Here is a 6,387-nt window from a genome sequence, read left to right on the forward strand (position 1 = left end):
ATATCTCCATTAATATCAGTACCAAACCATCCTAAATGTTTTTGCCTAAAAGCCCACCTTTTCAGTGCCTGTTTTACCGACAAAATGAGGTGTGTAAAGAGTAATAAGTATATACATAATGTTTTATTTGAACAATCCATATTTGATAAAGTTGATCTAACACCTAAATTCTTTTCATTTTCTTAATCCCAGTATTTTACATTTCACCCTCTATTTTTTCCCCCTTTGCTAATCATTTTCCAATATATTTCAAGTAGATAAATGAAGAAAACAAACAAGCACACGTGCAAGAAGTCTTGAATGTTGGCTAACAAATGTCTACTGTCCTGGTGGATATGCACTGGATTGTCCTCTTCCCTTGGCCATATTTCAGATGTACTATTGCAATTTGAGGTAGGGATGAAGAAGCTAAGGGACCCCATTACAGTTAATGAGAAAGAGAGCCATAAATAAGTCACCAAACTATAGTACATCCTAATAATTGGTTTCACATTCTCTTACACAGTATGAAATTTCAAAATAGTCGAAACATCTTTCAAGAATTAAGCATAGACGAAGGTGAAATATTCCCCTTCATTTGGCAAAATTATAGTATAAAGTGCATACTCTAGTAGTTACTACCCCATGTTTTAATTTAATTTGATTGTCTGATTTAATTTGACACGAAATTTTTCTATATTAAAAATATGTGAAATGTACCAAATATACATGTCATGTGAAAATTTTAAATTAAAGAGTTGTCGAAAAAAAAGATACCTATTTTTTTAAAACAAAAAATATAGGAAAGTATGACAAACGAATTGAAAACAAAGAGACTATTTAAAGGAGTAGTTCAATTGCAACAACCAACTTTAAAATTTGCTTGATTAGACTCAGAGAATAAAGAAAAATCATTGTCAAGGAAATAAAGAGTATAGGTAGCACAATTAAGATCTTTTAGTGCCAGATAGTAGTTCTTACTGCAATAACTTTTGGTGGCTGGATGAGGATTTACATTGAGAAACAAGCTTCTTCCAACTCTATTCTTTTTCCTAATATTCTTTTGTTCTCACTTTTTTCATTTAACTTCAATTCTTTCTTTCCCCTCAACCCAAACACAACAGCAAACATCTAGTGGGAACTTATGGGGAAAGAATTGAGTAGTTGGCAGATGAACAAAGAAGTTAAAAGGACAAAATTTGTTGAGCCATCCTTATGCTACACTTCCTTGATCTGATGCTTCTTCATAGTAATAAGGTGTCAACTTGCCATCCTTTGAAGCAGCCTTGGGCTGGTTCACACCACCCACTTCTTGCAACATTTTAACGATCCGTCTCATCGAGGGTCGGTTAATTGGGAGAGGGCTAGTGCAGAGTAGGCCAATATTTAGGACCTTGCATATCTCCTCCTTGAAACAAGAATCAAGTTTAGGGTCAATTACATGATCTACGCCCTTTTGGTCCAATGTACTGCACACCCATTTCACCAGATCCTTTTCCCCAAACTCAGCATCCACAGGGCGTTTCCCAGTCACAAGCTCTAGGATGACCACACCGAAGCTGTATATATCACTCTTCTCGTTCACTCGCAGTGTGTATGCATATTCTGGAATGCAAAAAAGAATTCAATCAACTCAGCAGTTCCAAGGGAACAACAATGCAAATCTAAATAAAGAATGACCACATGAAACCTAAAATATGGGTGGTTGATAATAAAACTTAATATAGCTAGCTGTACTCCAGATATGAGCTAATTTCTATCAGAAGTTTATTAGAGTACTTAACAAATGTGGAAAATCTGGGAAATATTGCAGTATATAGATCTAGCCTTCTATGCAATAGATGCCGTAGTACTACAGTAATACTAGATCTCATTTTTGAAAGGCAAGAATCCAGAAACTAAAGGCATAACTATTTTGCAAGTAAAACTCGACATGATATCAATATGAACAAATTCAAAACAAACTCATGAAACTGAAGCTGAAAAGTGAAAAAGTTAATTCACTAACCTGGAGCAATGTAACCACAAGACCCTGCAATAACAGACATGGACTTGATTGCCTTGGCATTGGCATTGGCATCGACCGCCTTTGCAACACCAAAATCAGCAACACGAGCACCAAACTCGCCATCCAGCAAGATGTTGTTTGACTTAACATCTCTGTGAACAATGGGTGGAGCACAATCATGATGCAAGTAAGACAGTCCCTCAGCTGCATCCATGGCTATCTTATATCTCATCGGCCAGTCTAGAAGGCCACTTTTGCTGCTGTGTAGCAAATCACCCAAGCTTCCATTAGGCATATACTCATAGACCAGAAGTTTGCAATCCCTAGTTGTACAACAACACCATAGCTTAACAATGTTCTTGTGTCGAATCTTCCCCAACGTCTCAACCTCCGCTTCAAATCCATCTTGTTGAATGCTACCTTTCTCCATATCACTACTCTCATCTACTATTTTCACACTTCTCAAAATCTTCTTCACCGCAACAGTGTCACCCTTGCTCAGAACAACCTTGTAAACCTTCCCAGAAGAGCCACTGCCAATTAAGTTGTCCTCATCAAGAGCATCCAAGATTTCATACTCATTGAAACCCAATTTATGAAACGACATCAAAGTCCATTTAGACTTATCAATAGCCCTTTTAGCTTCCTTAAAATTCTTGTACTTCCAGTAGAACCAAACAACCCCAATAACAAACACCAATCCAGCAAGGGTGAAGAGTAACCTCAATAACCAAACATAACCAGCAGTTTTACCTTCAGCTGTTCCTTCACACAAGCCCTCAATGTCTCCACATAGACCAGCATTCCCCAAAAAGCTACTCTTATACATTTCCTTTGCATAAACCGGGGGAATATAACCCGAAAGGTCATTATTTGACAAGTTCAGCTGATTGAGCTTCAAATTCTGCAACTCCGCTGGGATTTTCCCTGAAAACTGGTTCCCTGATAGATCAAGATAATTCAAAACAGACAAGCTCCCAATCTCCTTGGGGATATCTCCAGAAAGATCATTGTTTGCCAAGTTCAATTCATTCAATTTCTTCAAAGAATGAATCCCACTTGGAAGCTTACCAGTTAACTCATTGTTATGAAGATCCAGCCTTCCCAATTGTCCAAGAATCACCAGACTTGCAGGTAAAGGCCCAGAAAACTGGTTATCATTGCCCACAAAATCAAGAAGATTTTCCACAGAACCAATCTCCTCAGGAATGGAACCCGAAAATTTGTTCTTGGACAAAATCAAAGCTGATAAATTTGAAGCACTGGCTATAGTTTTCGCGATATCACCGGAGAGTGAATTGTCCATGAGCTCAAGCAGGGAAAGGTGTGGCAGACCCCAGAACCCCGCTGGAACATCACCTGATAACTGGTTGTGAGCCAATCTCACTCGCAGTAAGCTCCGGCAATCACTCAAACTCGCCGGAATTTCACCAGAAAGTAAGTTATCTATCATCAAAAGCTCCTCCAACAACCCTTTCCCACACAAATTTTCTGGAATTTCACCTGAAAAATCGTTTTCTGACACATCAATCCACAACAAAGGTGAATTTTTTCCAAGATCTTTAGGTAAACTCCCATTAAAACGGTTGTGAAAAAGGCGCAACTCATACAAGTTTGGTGAATTTGCAATGCCTTGTGGCAATTCACCAAACATTTGGTTCTCATAAAGATTGAGTGACTCAAGTGGCAGCTCACACAACTCCCTCGGAATCGTACCAGTAACCCGGTTCATCGAAACGTCGATTCGCCTCAACGCCGTCATATTCGACCACCCATTCACCGGTAACTCGCCGGAAAACGAGTTGTTATACAGCTCAATTTGTTCAGCACTAGTCAGCTCAGTCAGCCAACTCGGAATCGGCCCATCCAAGTAGTTAACAGCAAGGTCCAAATCCACAATCTTCTTCAAGCGGCCCAATGTGTCAGGAGCTTCACCAATTAAATTACAGTCGGAAAGCCACAAAACCTCAAGATTTGTCAGATTTCCCAGCTCCGCGGGGATCCGACCCGTAGAAAATGGGTTGTACGACAGATTCAGCTGCTTCAACGTCGAAATATTCCCTAGAAACGCCGGTATAGTCCCGTCAAGCAAGTTTCCAACTAGCCCAAGAACTTCAAGCTGCTTGAAAGAACCAAAACTCACCGGAATGTCGCCGGTAAAGTTATTACCCGACAAGTCAAGGTATTTCAAGTTTGGGAGCTCAGACAAACTGGCCGGAAGTGTACCCACCAAGTAATTCTGAGCCAAATCAAGATGCTCGACTGATTCACAGCCAGAAAAATCTTCAGGAAGGGTAGTATTAACCGAGTTGTTGTACAAGGAAATGTAACGAAGTTTCTTCAACCGACAAAGCAGAGTCGGAAAAGGACCAGCAACATTAGCATTAGAGAGGTCCAATGATGTAACAGAGCGAGTTAATTGGTCACATGATACACCAAACCAGTTACATGGTGTATCATCATGCTCATTCCAGTTGGAAAGAACATTATCAGGGTCATCAAATCCAAGCTTCACATTGTGCAAATAGAGACCCTCTTGGTTAAGGGAGAAAATCAAAGTTGGGAGAAAAAGGGTAACCAAGATTTGAAGAAACATTATTGAAATTGAAGATTTCATTTTCTAGAGTTTTCTGGGGATCAAGAAACAACAAAGAAGAAGAAGAAGAAGAAAGACTGCAATTTTCTTTTTGGGAAAAGGGACTAGTAAAAGCTGACTAAGACATGTTAGTATTTAGTAAGTATTTTTGAGAGAGACATTTATAGTGAAATGGTTTTTCCTTTTCATATATTTATCCTTTTTTCAAATATTTTTTTGAATGTGGAAATGATTGTGTGTTTTTCTTCCTCATCTTCTTCTTCTTTTTTTTTTTTTGTGTTTTTCCTCGTTTTCTATGAATACAAAAAATTGCATAAAAATCTGGATTTTATCTACATGTAATTGGTGATTTTTAACTCGTTTTGAACTCTATTTTTATGAATTTTGCAATCACGAGTTTCTTATTACTAGTCGAACATGATTTTGCAATAAAATTTCAGATTTGATCCTTTTCGAAATTAATTAATTTTTGAATTATTTTACCCCCTATTTCGAAGCCTATTAATATGGATGTCATTGGACTCCTTATGACGCATATTTTTCATTCTTGATAGTGGGTTATCATTTCGAGCGTTGAATTCAAAGGTTGATCATCCGATAGAGCGTCCGAGTGCGGTTTCGGCAATTGAAGTAAGTTTGGCTATCCTTCTTAGGGCTAAGTTGGGGTGATTAGTCAAATTCTATGTTGTAGACTTTGGGATGGGATAGTACTGTAGTTTGGGACTGATAATTTATATTGTGATACCCGTGTGGGGGCTTATATGTGATGTGTAGCCCATGTGAGGGCATTATGTGATATTTTATTTGTGTAATCTATGACTTAATTGAATGTGAATAGATTATTTGACTTGTAATACCCGCCTAAAGGGTTGAGTTGGGTTTTGAGTATGCCTGAGTATTGAAATATTGTTGAGAAAGGGGTGGACAATTAATTTGAGGCATTTTCTTTCCATTACTGTCTATTGAGGGTGAATATCATGTTTAGGTTAAGTTTTGAGAATTTTGAACCTTATATTACATGTTGAGTTGTAAATTACCTCCATACCTTATATGATGTGAATGCATTCATCCTCATTCATATTATCATTGATCATTGAGAAGTTGAGATCTCTGAAAATTCTTTTTGAGAAAGAAAATGTGACACCTTTAAATCCTTGTATCTTGAGTCCCTGAACGAGGCAATTTTGCGGCAGGGTAGTGGATACATTGTGATCCCTTGACCATAAGTAGGTGGCGAGTGGGAGAGATATTAGTATCATGAGTCCTTGGCCACAAGCTGGGTGGTGAGGTAGTTGATACATTGAGATTATGACGAGGTATATGGTCTGCGAGACCCCCATGGATCCTGCCTGATAGCACATCTCGACAGGTGTATATGACAGGTTGTGTGACAACCTTGATCCCACCGTACCATAATATCATTGCATTGCATTAATACCTGTGATACTTGACCTATTTGTTTAACTGTGATATAGAACTGTATCAATATGTTTACTTTAATTGCGTTGTTCTATACAAATTGGCTGCAGCGTAGCTGGAGTGAAACTTTTCTGCATGCAAGTGAAAGCGTTTCTTAGTATATATCATAGTTTTTGATTAATTTCTTATACTTAGTCGATTAAACCTAATGAGTACATGTGCATTGTACTCACCCTTGCTTCTGTGACCCTTTTTATGTAGATACTAGTTAGGGTGTCCAGCATGGTAGTTGATTGTAACGGATACATCATCATCGGATCAGTGGTGAGATCTTGGGATTCGGATCATTGTTAGTCCATCTTTTATTTCTAGTCTTTTCTATATT

At 38.2% G+C, this 6,387-nt stretch overlaps 1 protein-coding gene across 1 annotated transcript; it reads right to left on the reverse strand.

Annotated features, from left to right (window-relative positions):
• Positions 1-816: 816 nt before the first annotated feature.
• On the reverse strand, positions 817-4,711 carry LOC129873093 (receptor-like protein kinase HSL1). Its single transcript, XM_055948098.1, has 2 exons — positions 1,988-4,711; positions 817-1,584 (listed from the first exon to the last, which is right to left on the reverse strand). Exons 1-2 carry the CDS (start codon positions 4,602-4,604, stop codon positions 1,193-1,195), a joined length of 3,009 nt encoding a protein of 1,002 aa, XP_055804073.1. The 5' UTR covers positions 4,605-4,711; the 3' UTR covers positions 817-1,192.
• Between the last annotated feature and the right edge of the window lie 1,676 nt (positions 4,712-6,387).

Source organism: Solanum dulcamara, chromosome 11 (genome assembly GCF_947179165.1).
Source record: "Solanum dulcamara chromosome 11, daSolDulc1.2, whole genome shotgun sequence".
NCBI classification, from domain to species: Eukaryota; Viridiplantae; Streptophyta; class Magnoliopsida; order Solanales; family Solanaceae; genus Solanum; species Solanum dulcamara.

What these genes read in the sequence shown, in the direction of transcription:
- LOC129873093 (XM_055948098.1), bottom strand. Translation starts at nt 4,604, where the DNA reads ATGAAATCTTCAATTTCAATAATGTTTCTTCAAATCTTGGTTACCCTT. An exon ending in TTGTGGTTACATTGCTCCAG is followed by an intron (nt 1,585 to 1,987) that starts GTTAGTGAATTA and finishes TTTGCATTCCAG; the next exon opens with AATATGCATACACACTGCGA.